This window comes from Pristis pectinata, chromosome 18 (assembly GCF_009764475.1).
Source record: "Pristis pectinata isolate sPriPec2 chromosome 18, sPriPec2.1.pri, whole genome shotgun sequence".
In the NCBI taxonomy this organism is placed as follows: Eukaryota; Metazoa; Chordata; class Chondrichthyes; order Rhinopristiformes; family Pristidae; genus Pristis; species Pristis pectinata.
This window is the reverse complement of record NC_067422.1, coordinates 5551743-5568894: the sequence shown is the minus strand read 5'-3', so window position 1 is coordinate 5568894 and position 17152 is coordinate 5551743. Positions and strand designations below refer to the sequence as shown.

General features: G+C 39.8%; 1 protein-coding gene across 1 annotated transcript in view; it reads right to left on the bottom strand.

Moving 5' to 3' along the window:
* pitpnc1a (phosphatidylinositol transfer protein cytoplasmic 1a) overlaps nt 1–17152 on the bottom strand; it is a 295902-nt gene that overhangs the window by 112416 nt on the left and 166334 nt on the right. The window contains exon 2 of the mRNA XM_052033186.1: nt 3079–3227. Within this exon, the coding sequence (XP_051889146.1) occupies nt 3079–3227 (149 nt within the window). The remainder of the gene's footprint in view (nt 1–3078; nt 3228–17152) is intronic.

The following is a 17152-nucleotide window of genomic DNA, read 5'->3' as shown; positions in this document are numbered from 1 at the left end:
TCTTATCCTCTCCATGTTGGGTAGGTTTTTTTTCCCAAGGTTAAGAGTCAAGACTCTACAAGGGAAGGAATACAGACTGCCCATCAGAAAATATTGCTGCAAATAAACTGCTGTTACCCAGAAATTCAATCACGTATTACTGTTTTTGCAATATTATCCAAATGAAAATCATTTTTTCCCAGAATTAACTGAAATAACAACCAGGGTTGCTCCAGAAATTCCACTGGGAACTTCCTTGTATGTGTCACCTTTGTAACCCTAATGAGTTTTTCATGGCAGGATCCACAGGATGACATGTGCCCAATGCTTCTTTTGGGGAACTTGTTCCACAGTGTCATGTGGTACCTGTCACCAGGCACTTCCAGGTCAATGTGGTCTTAGTAGTGCAGCCAGAACCTACAGCCTTGCTGACCTTCATCCTTCGCCACCCCCAACAACTCCTCTCCACTCCACCCCCCGACACATACACACAACCTCCAGCCAACCACACATCCTGCCATATACTTGGACCTCACTATTCTCCCCCATTCTCTCAGTCCAGCCGCTGGTTCTTGATCTACCCAACTGCCCAAGTGCCAGTCCCTGATCTCCCCAGCCTGACTGCTGTTGATCAACCGTCAACCCACTCCTGATCCCCTCTCCTTGTAATGATCTCACCTCTAAAAGCAGCACAGCAGCTCAATTTCAGTTTCAAGGTCTCAGCTGCAAATAAAGTTCAGTGGAAGACCAATAACCAAAATGGTTGCTGGTGCTTTAGAGTGCATCAAACATCTAAGCATTCCATGTCACATCAGTCCTTTCTGTGTAGCTTTCCTTGATGAAAGGCTATAATAACACTTGCTATTCCTAGAATTTGGAAGGCTGGAATCATCCCAATTTAAATAATTTTAAAGGACTGAGATGTACAAAATATCTTTATCACAATTTAAAATTATTCTTCTTCACTTTGGGATGTCTCCAAAACGGTAGAAAATGGATGTCCTCCCACCTCGTATAGATTTACAAAATATACCAACCAGAATTATAGTATGTTTGACCATTTAATGAATGCAGAAGAGCACATTATCTAAAATGCTGGTTTTTCAGGACACAGAATTAGAAGCAGGCCACTCAGATTGCTTGTTGCCACAATCAGTAGATTAGATAGTAACTCAGCAACAGATTGGTATCCATCAATGAAAACACAGGGTAGAAACTATTCAATTTGGTACATATAAAATTTATCATTGGAATGGATAAGATTAGTAAAATGAAGACTGATATTGTCAGGGTAAGAATGTGACATATATACTGGAGCATGGTAGGTCTGTAACTTGTTACACCAAAGTATCACAGGCTACAGCATTCTTCCACTCTCCAGATTTCATTTTCACTATCTTCATGAAGCTGACTTAGTGTGGAGGAAAATTCAGTAGTTAAGTCATCTAGGACACAAGAACATAAGAAAATAGGAGCAGAAGTAGGCCACTCGGCCCCTCAAACCTGTCACAATGTTCGATATGATCACGGCTGATCGGCCCCAGGCCTCACCTCCTCTTCTGTGCCAATTCTGTACAGCCTTCAATTCTTGATATTTCAAAAATTTACCGATTTCCTCTTTAAATACCCCCAATGATCTAGCCTCTACAATCCTTCAGAGTGGAGAATTCTAGAGATTCACCGTCCTCTGTGAGAACCAGTTCCTGTACACCTCAGTATTAATTAACCACCCCTTAATCTTATAACTATGTTCCCTCCCTTGAGATTCTCCCACAAGTGGAAACATCTAGATGTCCACCCTGTCATATCCCCTAAAGATTTTATATGTTTTAACAAGATCAAACCTCACTCTTCTAAACTTCAAAGCATATCAATCCAATTTCTTTAGCTGCTCATAATAGGACAACCATCTCATTCCAGGAATTAGCCTACTGAATCTCCTTTGGACTGTCTCCAATGCTAGTAAATTCTTTTTTAAATAAGAGGACCAAAATTGTGCACAGTACTCCAGGTGTGGCCTCACCAGTACCACATACAATTGTAACAATATTTCCCTATTTCTAAATTCCAACCATCTTGCAATAAAGGCCTCTTGCAATATAGATTCACTACTACATCCAACTTATTTCAGAGCCAAACTAGTAGGTGCCTGCAAACAGGCATCTGCTCTTTTCCATTTGCTCTTTTCAACCATGTTGTCAGTATAGTTTGATACTAAATCAAACTATATTGACAACACTAAGAAATATGATGCAGGATCTCGACCTGAAACATTGACCATCCCTCTGCCTCCACAGATGCTGCCTGATCAGTGGGTTCCTCCAGCAGTTTGTTTTTTTTGCTCCAGATTACAGCATCTGCCATCTCTTGTGTCTCTGAAAATCTGAGATTGCACCTAATGCAATGTGCTCGTGTTCAGGATCAGAATCAGGTTTATTATGTTGACACCTAGGAACTTGAAGCTGTTCACCCTTTCCACCGCTGACCCCTCAATGAAGACTGGTGTGTGTTCTCCTGACTTCCCCTTCCTGAAGTCCACAATCAATTCCCTGGTCTTGCTGATGTTGAGTGCAAGGTTGTTGTTGCGACACCACTCAACCAGCCGATCTATCTCACTCCTGCACACCTCGTCATTGCCATCTGAGATTCTGCCAACAAGTGGTGTCATCAGTGAATTTATAGATGGCATTTGAGCTGTGCCTAGCCACACAGTCATGAGTGTAGAGAGAGTAGAGCAGTGGGCTAAGCATGCATCCTTGAGGTGTGCCTGTGTTGTCAGCAAGGAGGAGATGTTACAACTGATCTGCACTGACTGAGGTCTCTTGATAAGGAAGCTGAGGATCAATGGAGTTCCCAACAATTCTCAATTCTTATATTTCTTACAAACAGATACATGAGTACTCATTTAAACTTTACTAACTTCCACCTAAAATGGTTTCCACTTCGAAAATAATTCAATGGATTAATCAGTATTCTGGTCAGATAATATTGCAAATGTTATAAAGTGAAAAATACCACAGCATTGTGAATTATACAAATAAATTTATAGTAACCACCAACAGCTAATGTTTTAATTCACAATATCAAACTCTGCATTACCTGTTAAGGTAAACTCTCTTTTCTGTATATTGGCCCTTGCCATGAATAGGATCCTCATAAGGCTCATTCTGCACCACCTCCACTCCCTCTCCTCTGTCACTTTGCTCGTGGCTGTGCTTGCTTATCATGTACAGCTGTCCAATTCTGTACTGGAAATAAAGCAGAAAGAAGTTTATTCTACCCACAGAATAAGTTATATGAGGAAATGGGCAAAAACATGGTCAGCATAACAAACAGAGCTCCAGAGGGATAACTGTGTAATTTTGACTTTTATCACTGGGCATGAATCACCAACTTTTGTTTTTACAGTCTCCTGAATTTCTTTTCAATTGAAGACAATAACAACTAGCTGAAGAATAAAACCGGCACCAATCCACTATCATAAACAACAACCCGTGTTTACAGCGAAGCTTTCAATTCAGCGAGAGGAATTCCAGAGCTTCGGGTCAAGACAACTTACAGCACTGCCATCAAAGGAGGGGACAAGAGAAGTGGGGCATGCACATTACTGCTTATTTTCCATCCAGTAATAGCAGTTATAATTCCTGTCACTCACCACTTCCCCTCAACTCCAGTGTGTAATAATGGGATGTGTTAACTTCATCTCTGTACTGGTCACAGATCAGATTCAAAGGTGTGATGGGATTTTGTTTTATACCAGTGTTTAAAAGTCATCAATTAATCTGGCATACCTACATTTTCTTGATTGATTCAAATAAATGTTCCTGAGCTAAGATTTCTGTTAAGGTACCTGAACCAATGACTCCTCCTTGGCCAGACCCAGAGCCTGAGATCTTCCTCAGGATTTGGTCCCACATAACTTACCCCAAGCCTCAGAAATATGGAACAGCAAGGAGCTGTTCTGCCCACTCTCCACAACTCCACCTTGATGAGGTTGACCAATCTCAACCAAATTCATGATACAAATTCATTCTAAGTTCACCAAACCATTGCATGGAAAGAATTCAGCTCATTACAATACAGCTGCATTATTCCCTCACTAAAATCTATTCAAAAGTGGGAAAAAAGCAACCTGTACAGAGAACAAAATCAAATATTTGCAAAGTTTTGAACCTGACCTTACATTATATTTTCACATTTAGAGGCCTAGCTGTTCACATGGCACCCTTTGTGATCGAAATGCCATGTAAAACTAATTGTATTAGCGCATATAGTGCACATTGATTTTTGGCATTTGTGCTTCCATACAAGTGATGAATCTATGCAAAAGGACACTGGGCACACAGCAGTGAAGCCAACCATTGTGCAATACATTGATCTTGCTATTGCTACACTGGTACACAGATAAATTACAAACAGTGTCGGCTGACAACATAAATGCAGAGGTCTACTCATGCCTGACTTCGAGGGATCTTTCCAGGATCATCACATAGGTATTTGTTAGAGAAGACTTTGATGGATTCATATGCAAGGATACTCCAGATTTGTGACATGTGTGAGCATTATTTAGGAAAGGCCTTCTGTACTTTTATTGAGCATGCCCCTCCTGGTGTCTGCCTTAGTCACCAGGATCTCAAATTCACCAGTGATTTCTGTCAAAAACCAGCACTATAAGAGCTCTGGCCATGACAGCATGTTGTACAGGTTGGTTTGTAGTTGAGTCCTAAATTATGCACAGTTTAATATGCATAATCATGTGAATGACCTGCAAATTGTGCTGCTAACATGCACGATGGCTAAACACAACATGTGTGCATGAAAATAACTTTTCAAGTCCTGGATCAAAGCATAATTTTTGTATATGTTTTTATGTGAGGATGAATTTCTTGACAAGGTTAAATTTATATCCAGTGTTCTTGAACATGAGCTTCTTTATTTCTTTCACAGAAATCAAATGTAGACTTCTTGGTGTCTTCCTTGAGAGATACCATTTTAAATCATGCCACATAATATATCATAGAGTTCTTTCATCATCCAAAAGACTTTCAACTTACCAGAAAAGGGTTTGTGCTTCTGCCAAGGTCCTCTTGAAACAGTAAAGGCCAAATAACTCTGAAATCAAAGCTAATCTTTCATGCTATGCCTGTTTTTATACATTTAGGAATTTCCAAGAAAAGAAATTGGAGATAGAAGCTTGGATTCAATAGAAGTCCTCTCGGACACCAGGATCTGTCAGTGAAATTGTACCTGAAGTACAAGGTTTTATGTTTTTGTCAACATGGCAATAAAATTCCTCTCATTCTGAATTCACAAAAAGGTCTGTCTGTTAACTAATGGAGTATTTCAAATTGACAGTGTTTTTGATGTAACACCATAAAACAATGTGTGAAGAAAATGTGTAAGGACAACATTTAGACATCAACTAACCCCATATATCAGAAAACAAAGCCAGTAATGTTCGATTTTCAATTAGCATTTTCAAATATTTCTCAGAAATACTCGGAGATGCTTTCAAGCTAAATTTCATGTTGCTGATACTGCAGATTTAAAATACTGCATATAGTTCCTAAACAGTGGCAGAAGACACAGAAAACCTCTTGAAAATGGTGGAGAACTATGTAAATTAGTAAATTGGTTTATTATTGTCACATGTACTGAGGTACAGTGAAAAACTTTGTTTTGCATGCCATCCATACGGATCATTTCATTACAACAGTGCAATGAGGTAGTACAAGGGAAGACAATAACAGAATGCAGAATATAATGTTAGAGTTACAGAGAAAGTGCAGTGCAGGTAGACAATAAGGTGCAAGGCCATGACGAGATAGGACGTGGGGTTAACAGTCCACCTTATTGGTATTGGTTTATTGTTGTCACTGGCTACAGAAATAGTGGATGCACTGCTTGCCATTTTCCAATATCCCATAGATTCTGGAATGGTTCCCACAGATGGGAAGACAGCAAATGAAACTCACTACTTGAGAAAGGTGGGAGAAAGAAAATAGGGAACTGTGAACCAATGATCCTGATATCAGTAGTAGGAAACTATTATTAAGGAAGAGGTAACAGAGCACTTAGAAAATAATAATAAGATAGGGAAGAGTCACTATAGAAAGAGAAATAATGTTTGACAAATCTTTTAGCGCCTTTTTGAGGTTGTAATTAGCAGGACAGATAAGGACAAACAAGCTGATGTGGTGTATTCGGATTTTCAGAAGGCCTTTGATAAGAGATTATTAAACATAGTTAGAATGTGTGATGTTGGGGGTAATATGCTGGCATGGATTGGGAATTGAATAGAAAGCAATAAACTGGTTATTTTTGGGTTGGGAGGCTGTAACTAGTGGGGTGCTCCAGGGATTGGTGCTGGGACACTAAACTAATATCAATGATTTGGATGTAGGAATCAAGAGACAGTGTGGGCTGTAAGGATGATGCAGCAAGGCTTCAGAGGATAGAGACAGATTTATAGATTGAGCAAAGTTATGGCAGAAGGAATATAATGTGGAAAAATGTGAGATAATTCAGTCTGATTGGAAAAAAAAGAAAGGTGGAGCATTTCTTAAATGCTGAGAGATAGAAGTTGTTCAGAGGGACCTGGGAGTCCTTCTATACAAGTTAACATGCAGGTACAGCAATCATCAGAAAGACAAACAGTATGTTAACCTATATGACAAGATAGTTTGAGTATAAAAATAAAAACATCTTGTACCAATTATACAAGACCCTAATGAGACTGCATCTGAAATACTGAATAGACATCAGGTGTTCATACTGAAGGAAGATAGAGGGAGTACGGCAAAGATTCACCAGATCGATTCCTAGGATGGTAGGCTTGCTGTATGAGGAAAGATTAAACAGATTGGGCTGATAATCTTGTTTAGAGGAATGAGATGTAATCTCATTGAAAAAACACAAAATTCTCAGGGGTTTCACAGTGGAGATGAGGAGTTGGTGTTTCTTCTGGCTGGTGTGTCTGGATTGAGGGATTGCAATATCAAAATAAAAGGTTGGCCATTCAGGACAGAGATGAGAACACATTTTTTTCATCCAGAGACCAGTTAATCTACTCAGGAGGTCTGGAAAGACTCTGTACTAAACATATTCAAGAAAGAGAATGAAAGATTTTTTTAGATATTAAAAGGAATCGAGGGGTATGGGCTTAGTGCAGGAAAAATGCTGCGGTGGTAACAAATAATCAGCCACGATTTTACTGAATGGTGGAGCAGGCAAATGCAGCTGAATGGCCTACTCCTGCTTCTACTTCTTATGCTTTCATGTTGAATACTAGCCGATTGAATTAAACTAAAGCAATGTTAAATAAATTATGTTGGCCTAGTTTCGGTACTGGTGCCTTATCTAGTAAGAAGAAATAAGAATTTTAGAAAATCAAAATTTTGCCCCAAACCCCTGAACTGTGGTGCTGTTGAAGATTTTGGCATTAGTTCCCTTTGACTCTCCAGCCCTTCTTTGTAGGAATATCTCAGCTGTGCTCAGAAGGACTTGGGGCACTATGCATGCTTAAGATGTTTTAGAAATGCAAATTCTTGTTATTACTAGTGTTTGTCAGTTGCTTTAAATATCCCAGCTTATTGGCTTCCTTAGACAAGTTGTTTTATGGGAGCTTATGCCCTACTAGAATGGAGGACATAAATTCTTTTTTTAACTACTGAGAATGTAAGCTCAAGCAGCTTCAGTTTGATGAACAATATCCAAAAGAGTATTTTGAAAGAGTTCATGCTTATAAAACGTTTTTGTACTCAGCAATATTGTGATATTATATTTGCATTTAGGTCTTTCTACAATCAGTAAACAAATGAAACCAGTATGAAAGCGTTCACAATGCCTCACCTGTCAAGTCATTGAGAACAAATCAGTACAGTGGAACTGTGAATGACATGTTGCCACCTGATCCTTGTATAGGTGTCAGAGATGACAATTCAAACATTAAAGAGAAACTGGAAATAGAGACAGGTCATTCCTCTAAAAATTTGTTATTTCTGATCACACAGTAATGCTGATGGAAATATAAAAATGAGCATTCTGACTTGCCTTTTTGCCTAGTTATGGTGAATGATGGCAGAAAAGACCTTTAAAAAGCAAGGCCAAATGAATTGTTCCAAAATGCAATGTTATCAAAACTACTGAAACTGTCATTAAATCACATCTGCAAATCAGCATCTGCTTCACATTCCTTGGATTCTCAAACCTTACTCCACATAAAATTTTCTAAGTGAAGTATTTTATGCAGAATTCCAAGGACGTAAAAAAGGAACATTTGACTATTATTGTGCAGTTTCTAACCTTCTCTATCATTACGATCCATCTCCTATCCTACAACAAAAAAAAAATATTTGCAGGTTAAGCTAATTGCAGAGTAGGTCGGCAAGAATGGAGTTAAAACTTGCATTTTAAATTATTAAAACAACGTTTACTTGCCTTGGCATTGTTTTTCATTATTTATAGTTCATGGCGTTGTTGACCAAAACATTAACCACTATAATGCTATTAACCAAATTATTAATGCTTATTTTTTTAATATCATTAATAAATTATGTTGTGATCAATGCCATTTTATAAAGTTTGGAATCTATAATGTCTTTATGAGAGCTTTGCCAGGAAAACATAAATTGATCCTTTTAAAACGATGACATTCTTTTCAAATTATAGAAAAAGAAATTCATTTCACCCCTTCCAAAAGATTTTGTATTAGTGTAGTTCTTATCCTGCTTACATTCTTGCACACACTAAGTACGGTAAACCTCTCCTGCTTCTTAGGGATTTCACAGTGGAGGTGAGGAGTTGGTGTTTCTTCTGGCTGGTGTGTCTGGATCGAGGGACTGCAATATCAAAATAAAGGTTGGCCATTCAGGACAAGCATCTTAGGGATTTTGGTGATGCAAGAATGCCAGATTTTCTGGACTATTGGATGTTACTTTATCAATACCACAACCCATTTCTAATTCACTTTGTTTTTATTTGTAACACAGTAGTATAATACATTTGTCAGTGAGCCAGGTGAGATTAAAGAGAGCACAGGGCACAAAATCTGGTGTATTTAAAAGGAGCACAGGAATTGGGGCCCAGTGAATTCATAAGGAGAGGGGGAATGGGGACCCAGTAAGATTAAAAGGAGCACGAGAAATGGGGTGGGTGAATTTATATGGAGGGAATGAACTAGGCCCAGCCCAGATGTGTTTAAGGAGTGTGGGAACAGGGTGCCAGTGAGTTTAAAAGGAGCTTGGGAAATTGGTTTATTATTGTCATACGTACTGAGATACAGTGAAAAATTTTTTTTGCATGCCATCCACACAGATCATTTCATTACAATAATGCATTGAGGTACTACAAGGGAAAACAATAACAGAATGCAGAATAAAGTGTTACAGTTACAGAGAAAGTGTAGTGCAGGCAGACAATAAGGTGCAAGGCCACAATGAGAGAGATTGTGAGGTCAAGAGTCCATCTTATCTTATTAGGGGACCATTCAATAGTCTTATAACAGCGGGATAGAAGCTGTCCTTGAGCCTGGTGGTACGCGCTTTCAGGCTTTTGCATCTTCTGCCCAATGGGAGGGGGGAGAAGAGAGAATATCCAGGGCGGGTGGGGTCTTTGATTATGTTGGCTGCTTTACCGAGGCAGCGAGAAGTGTGGACAGAGTCCATGGAGGGGAGGCTGAATGGGGCTCTACTAAGTTTAAAAAGAGCTGTAGTCTCTTTTGTGCTATGCTGTACAGCATCCTGTTCTATATTCTATGTTCTAGTGCTCCAGGTGCAGCCTAACCAAAGTTTTATGTGGCTACAACATGACTTTCTCACTTTATACTCAATGCCGTGACCAATTGAGGCAAGCATGCCATACCCCTTCTTTACCACCCTATCTATTCAAGTGGCCATTATCAGGGGACTATGGACTTGCACCCGAAGGTCCCTCTCTACTTACTCACTGAAAGATATATTCATACCAGCTTTTAAATAGTTCATTGTCAGAATTTATTTTGTAGCTACAATTAGCCCTTTTGCATAAGTTAATCACCCTGTGTCCTTGTTGAAATCTGAAAATTATCATTTTAATTCCACAGCCTGCTAAATATCAGTGATTTTGTTCTCCTGCAGTTGTTAAATGTGACTCATCAAGTTCACTCCCTCCCTCCTTCCCTGCCTCACCTATCTGGTTCTGGTTCCACCTGCCATTCACCTTTCCCCTAATGGTTCCCATTATTACCTCCTTTACAATATATTCCAGCAATGGTAGCCACTTCACCGCTCGTCATTCCACCAGTCATCTCAGACTCTTGTATCACCGCTCCCCTTCTCTCCATACTGGCCATCTCCCCTCTCCACCATCAGTCCTGATGCAGGGTTTCGACCCGAACTGTCAGCAATTTCTTTCCTCCAATAGACGCTGCTTGGTCTGCTGAGTTCCTCCAGCAGATTGTTGCTTCAGATTCCAGCATCTGCAGGCTCTTGTGTATCCAAAATTTCCCTCCTTGAGCTCCAAGGTGTCCTTAGTAGAAGCAAAGGAACTATGGACCAAATACTCTTGATATTTCACCCTTTTTTTTCTGCTATTTGTCTCTGCAAAGTATTGGTATTATCAAGGTGGGATTGCCTAGCCTGTACTCTGGTGAAAGGCTTCTGCATAGGGTGGAAGTGTTTTTTCATGGTTCCAGCACTATCTCAGTACCTGCATGGGCATTCCTGCTTTCACTTATCTTGGTCAACCTGTTGAGAGCATTATTTTTTTACACTGAACTGCTGCTTGTCAAGTTGGAGCTACCCTGACTGTGACAGCCTGAAGGAGGTGGTAGTCAGTGTTTCTTTTTTTTTGTATTATTAGGCCCTGCATACCAAACAGATTTGTTTTCTGGCCTTTATCCTTGTCAACATTATCTTCTGAGCATATGAGAACCTTAGTGATGGCAGACTGTTCAGATGGAGTCCCTGCAAATTAAATTAGTTTGAGAAATGTCCATAGAGAAACATATACATTGGCTGGGCCAGGAACATAGGAGGAAATTTTGAGATCATCTGGTCTGCCCTGTTGTCAAGTAAAAAGATGCAGCAAACAAATAAGGAACCAGAAGGTGAACTACCCCTAGCCACCCTCACATACCTATCAAGCAGACACTTAGCAGTGACTTAAGCAAAGGTGGCTTATCTATCTTTTCAAAAATGAGTAGTGCATGCCAGTGAGCTGTATGGAGAAAAGCTAAAAATTACAAATGAACTGGTGGAAGTGAATTTAATGTTCTGTTCCTTTAAAATGGTCTAATATTTCATGTAATTATGATATTGTGTTTTTGAACAGGTAAAGTTCTTTCTCATTTGTTGTTTTCTACACAAAATTAAAGATGCTAGGTGGTAACATGACGATGAACTCTTTACTTCATTTATTTTCATTTCACAGAGTTGGATAAAAGCTACATAGAAATTAGGAGGCTCAATCCTGCATGATATTAAATGATGGTTTCAAGTAGCATTAAATAAAAATAGAAAATACTGGTCAAACAGCACCTGTGGAGAGACAAACAGTTAACCTCCAGATTAATGATCAAAGATTTTATGATGAGGGGTCTTCCATCTGAAACAATAACTAAAAACAATACATTTAAACTTTGTTTGCTTGTCAATTTAATCTCTATCTTTTAACTCCATTTTGTGTCTCTTATTTTGTATTCTTCGCAAGATTTAAGTCAAATATATATCTCCTGGTTTAGACTCTGCATGTCTTGGTGAGAATTATTCATTCTGATTGGTTGAAGAGCTTTGCAGTTTCTTGTGCTGCTCACAGGTACCGTGAAAGTATGAGTAGCCTGCGCACTGCACAGGCAATGCTTGTGCCATTGGACAATCCTGAAATGATGTCTGGACAAGCCTTGTACATCACTGGATGCTTCAGCACATGCCTAAGTCCCTCCAATTAAGGCATCTGCAAATTTCTTTGTGATCCATGTGATTAGTATTCAATTTCAATTAAGGTTTATTTTTCATGAGAATTGAATCACAAGGTGCCACATTAGGCAAAGACTATTTAGGCCACAAATGGAGTTTTATGTCTAATTCTGACCATCACATTAGAAGAAGAGTGTGTAGGTCCTCGAGAAGGTACAGAAAATATTTACTAAAATGCTCCAGGCATGAGAAATTTTGGGCACAAGGTTCGATTAGAGAAATTTTGGTCATTTTCTGGGAACAAAGGTGGTTGGCAGAAGATGATTGAAGTGTATGAGATCATGAAGGCTTTGGAAAAGGGTAAATAGAACATTGAACAGTACAGCAGAGGAACAGGCCCTTCGGCCCACAACGTTTGTGCCAAACAGGATGCCAAATCTCTTCTGCCTGTACATGATCCATATCTCTCCATTCCCTGCATATGTGTCTATCTAAAACACCATTATCGTATCTGCTCCAACCACTACCCCTGGCAGCCCATTCCAGGCACTTGCCCCCCCACCTCATCTTAAATGCACATCCTCTAGTATTTGACATTTATACCCTGGGGAACATAGATTCTGTATACCCTATCTACGCCTCTCATAATTTTATAAGCTTCTTATCAGGTCTCCCCACAGCCTGCAATGCTCCAGATTTTAATGAATGGCGAAGCAGGCACTGTCAAATAACAGCATAAAATAACAACATTTTTCTTTTGCTACAAGACAATACTACATTCCAGAATAAGATTTACTCCCACTGAAATATCATTAAATAAAAGACTCAGAAGAGTCTCATCCAAACCAATTTGGAATGGAAGCGAGAGAAGAGACATTAAAAGAATGAAAGAATCGTAACGCAATTTGAAAGGAGAAGAGGATCCATCTGCATGACAGAATTCATGGACCAGAATTTCTGGCAATGAAAATGAAGAGTCAGGACTTCAGAGGATTAGTGGAAATAAATAGGTCCAGGAATTATCTTGTGAAAAATAGAGAAAAATTTTAAGTAGAAATTGATCACAGCTTGGCCATAGGTTTAAGGTGGCGGGAGGAGGTTTAGAGGGGATCCAGGGGGTATTTTTTCCCCATATAGAGGGTGGTTGGAGCCTAGAATGCACTGCCTGAAGAAGTGGTGGAGGCAGATACTCTCACAACATTTAAGCAGCATCTAGACATTTACTTGAATCACAAAGCATAGAAGACAACACACCTAATGAGGGTAAATGGGATTACTATAATAGGTATAAGGGGTGGCGTGGAACATGGTAGGCCAAAGGGCCTCTTTCTGTGCTGTACGACTGTATGGCACTATGATCACTTTGTGAACAATAGCTGGGAGACATAAAAAAGATGTCAAAATTGAAGTTGTTTATTAATTGAGTTTAAGAGGTTCCAACATTGATGTTTTTCATGAGAGTTAGGGAGAGACAACATTGTTATGCCAAAAGATGGGTGATATTCCAATATTACCTGATGATTCTAGGACTTAAACATGAAAAACATCAACACTGCTGCAAAGATGGTAGGATGTGTAAAAACTAGTGACTTGATTAAATTTGTAACATCTTCAAATCAGTTTATGTTTTTATTTAAAAAAAGGAAGCTGTGCTGTATATGTCATTTTGGTTGTGATTAGTTGATTAAGGATTGTGTCATTTGGCTACTACTTCATCTTCCACCAGGATCAAGAATGACTTGCTTCCATTCTGAGTTTATGGGTTCTGAGGTAGTTAATAAGGCCATTGAGGGAACAGCAGGGGGCTGATGGCAGGACAGATGGGTGGGGAGCTTGTGGGTGGTACACTCCTTCCACCACTTACACAGGGTTCTATATGCTCCTGATTCAAAGCCTTGAGAGTCTCAGCTCTAATGCTCCTTCATTCACTTTGAGCAGTCACGGGCCAAAGGTTCCCAAGAGTCTGGAGGTTGTTGCATTTCTTTAAGGAAGCTTTGAGCACATCTTGTCTTCTGTCTGCCTGGTATTCTTCACCCACAATAGAGCTTGGAACTGAATGTTTCACGAGTCTGGTGTCAGGCATGTGAACAACACAGCCTGGCCAATGTGGTCATCAGAGAGTAACTTGAGCCTCAACACTAGGGATGTTGGCCTTGGTTCACATAGCCTTACAGTGAATTTGAGGATTTTGCAGAGGGTCACAATGATATAAAGGTTCACAGAGTTTGTGGATTATTTCCCTTATTTCAGGAGCCATCTCTCCACAAAGGCAGACTTCGACATGAATTCACCACTGCCTTCAGTGCATCAGCACGGCCTTTGGTCAGTTGAAGAGAAGGGTATGTGAAGATCATGACCTCAGACATGGTGCAAACTCTTAGTAAGCAGCAGTGATTCCTGCCCTCCAATATGGTTCTGAGACCTGGCCTACCTACAGGAAGCACCTCAAAAATCTGTAAAAATATCACTAATACTGTCACGTGGCTAACTGCTCTCTACCTTGCAACAATGTTGTAGGGAGTTCCAGAGAGACCCATCTGTATACTGTTATGGACTCAGTGAAAGTCCCCTTTAAGATAGAGAGTGTGTGTGTATGTGTGTGTGGGGCGTGCTTACGTCAATAGAAGATAAAGGACGTAATGACGTTGTTGAAGAAGGCAGAAGAAGAAGAGAGAGAGAGAAGGGAGAGAGACACCAGCCTGCTTGTTTTTCTCTATCGATGGATGAGAAACAATAACTGTGTTTGCCACTGAAATCCATGTATGGAAGTTGGAAGTAATCCGGTGGAGTTCACTTTGTTGCTGACCTGTAGAAGGAAACAGGTATTTGTGTGTGGACGACCACGATTCGGATGCTTTTCGGGGTGAGGAAGTCACTACCGAGTAAATACTGAAGTGTCATTTGGGGTTCCATCGTGGAACATTTGGATTTCGTATCTACTCTCCCTATGTTCTCTACATCTACGTCTTATCTTCAGACAACGGTGGTTGTTGAAGAAGCCCTTGCTCATGTTTCACCTTATGGCTTGCGGAACTGAACTTTAAGAACCATTCCGGAACTGGGAGTTTTGGACTTTGTCACACACACACACACGAAGAGTTTAGTTTTGGGGTTAACGTTCAAGGTTTAACATTTTTGAATTCTAACATACTAACATTTTTACTTTTATTTTACGTATTATCATAAGTAGTGATTAATAAAATAGTTTTTAACACTGAATCATGCTCAGTGTGTTTCTTTTGTTGCTGGTTCGTGACAATACAATCCTTGAATAACTTACCACACATTTTCTTTCTCACATGTTTCATCTCACTCTGTAAGAACCCACTGAGTGCACGGTTTATGAAGAGAAGTGCACATTCATTTAGTAGACTTGAGACAAAATAATAGACACTCGTTTACGAGTCTCAGAAGTGTGAATTTTTGGTATTGGTTCTTTTTGTGTAGGGCTATGTGTGTGCATACCACACACTGCACCTCCACACTACGTATTCATAGGCTTAAGTCACCATAATCCTACACGTTAGAATACGTATCCAAAATTTGTTTGCAAGAGTCAACCACTCATTTAAACTCATTCTACTTTAATCCCATCTTTTTTGATTGTCCTTACGTTCTCCTGAACTCTCCCCAGATTCCACCACTCACCTACGCACTAGGGGACAATTATGTTACCAGCCAGCACATTTTTGGCATTTGGGAGGAAACCAGAGCACCTAGAATGATCTCATGCAGTCACAGGGAGAATGTGCAAACAGATAGTAGCCAAGGTCAGGATTGAACCCGGGTCTCTGGCGCTGTGAGGCAGCGACTCTACTAGCTGTGTCACTATGCTGCCACAAATACTTCTTCAATTTTAAAGGTCTTCTCGAAACCTATTTAATTGATCTACTTCTTTAAATTTCCTTTGAAGTAGTAATTTTTAACATTTCTCCTGATCGGCAATTTCGACATTTAAAAGCACTTCACAAATTTTTGCAATTTTAAAGCATAAATTGCTATTATGTCAATAACAGGAATTATGAATATCTGTGTGGGTGGGTGCCATGGAAACACTGAATGTTACAGTGCAGAAATGGACACTTTGGTTCAGTAAGTCTGTATTGGTACTCATCTCCGCACAGGCCTTCTCTTTCCCATTCGCTTACAGTATAAAATGATTATAGGACTGTTTGAAAGCAGAAAATACTAGATACCCTCAGCTGGTCAGGTAGCTTCTATAGAGAAGGAATGAGTTAAACCTTTCAGGTCAATGATTTTTCTTCAGAACACACTTCCCTTTTGTTCTTATGAAAAGGCATTCAAGTATAATATTAACTCTGCTTTCATTCTCCAAACATGCTGCCTAACTGCAAAGTATTCATAGTACTTTCTGCTTTTATTTCAGAATTCTACCATCTGTATTTTATTTTGGGTCAGACTCAGGTGATCCTTCTTAATGGATGCACATTTGTGGTAAAGCTGATGAAATGACTGATTTTGTAATAAAATATTTCAGTATTTGGATCAGGGATTCATTAATTCACATGTATTGATCCATGCAGGTAGATCTGCAGAAGATAAGAAGAAAGGAATATTGCATCATCTGTGCTCCCTTGGTTGATGATAAACCTTGTGGAGATTAAGGACTGTGTTGTATAGAGGGTCACTCTTACAGAATAGCTGACTGAGATATTGCGGGCTTGTCATGGAAGTCATTCCTCTATGAGAGAGATCCTTATTGCCCTTGCAGTCACTGTTTCTCTCCACTGCATTTCTGGCAGATGAAGCTATGGGTGTTCAGAGGGGACTTTCCCAGTACACTTCTTTGTTGTCATTTGCCTCTTATTCTTACAGGCCTCAAATCTCTCAAGAGCTCCTTGTTCTTCTTCCTCTGAAACACCCTGCTGTTTCCAAAAGGCTAGACAGTGCAGCATTCAGTGCACAAAGTTGAAATCAACAAACATTGGCTGACCCAGGGTCTTCTCAGACTGATACAGGCACCAAAATCTCGTGTTTCGGACACCAGTGGCATTATAGTGGTGCTCTGAAGCTGTGGTTGGAAAGCACACCAGTATGAGGAGCCAGGGAAGTAGATGTAATATATTCAGCCCCAAGATCCAACCTGCAAAGTAACACCAGCTGCAGAGAATATCTGGTAGTATTCTTTCTCCCCAAGGTAAGATAAAGGTATTATGGGTGCTTCCTGGAAACATGGTACTGACCATCAGGGAAATCTTCTGATGACCCACAACAAGCTAAACACCCAGGGAGCAGTAATGCTTCTGATTGAGAGAAAG